The following is a 568-nucleotide window of genomic DNA, read 5'->3' on the forward strand; positions in this document are numbered from 1 at the left end:
CCCTGGGAGCATGCAGCCCTATCAAGGAGGCCTCAGAAATATCACATCACATGTGCTCCTGCAAGTCTAGATCTGCTAATAAAATATATAATTTATTTTTGATGAAATTTGTTTTTACCCAGAAATGAACCTCAGTAATTTAATATTGTACAAACTCAAACATTCCTTAGAATGGAGCTCTGCTCCAGTAAAAGAACATTGTGCAAATAACCAATTGGGATGTTCGGAATCCAAACTGGTGCATAGCAAATAGTGAATTTGATTCTTCATAATTTTTTTCTCTAGGTGAGATTTTTACATGATTTCGTAACACAGTAAAGCTAAATAAACACTATATTAACATAAGTAAGTCATTCAAATATTCTAGAATATTCTTATTACAATTTACCTTTAAGAATGTGTAAAGTGGGTGTTCTTTGTCTCCGTTCACATCCATCTTTTGGAAGAGCCGGAAATTCGGAATAAATCCATTTCCAGGCCTCACGTATTTAAGTCCATTGTAAATTTCAGTTGCGTTGCTCCCCGGTTCTTGCTGTAACATTAAAATGTTTAAATTAAGTAAAAAAAA

The 568-nt window shown here is 33.6% G+C and overlaps 1 protein-coding gene across 1 annotated transcript in view; it reads right to left on the reverse strand.

The window, feature by feature from the left end:
- The window catches only part of LOC136796213 (glutathione peroxidase-like), a 43,937-nt gene that overhangs the window by 38,273 nt on the left and 5,096 nt on the right, over positions 1-568 (reverse strand). The window contains 1 exon segment of the mRNA XM_067049262.1: positions 389-532. Within this exon segment, the coding sequence (XP_066905363.1) occupies positions 389-532 (144 nt within the window).

Source organism: Halyomorpha halys, unplaced genomic scaffold (assembly GCF_000696795.3).
Source record: "Halyomorpha halys isolate HHAL.00 unplaced genomic scaffold, Hhal_1.1 Scaffold523.1, whole genome shotgun sequence".
In the NCBI taxonomy this organism is placed as follows: domain Eukaryota; kingdom Metazoa; phylum Arthropoda; class Insecta; order Hemiptera; family Pentatomidae; genus Halyomorpha; species Halyomorpha halys.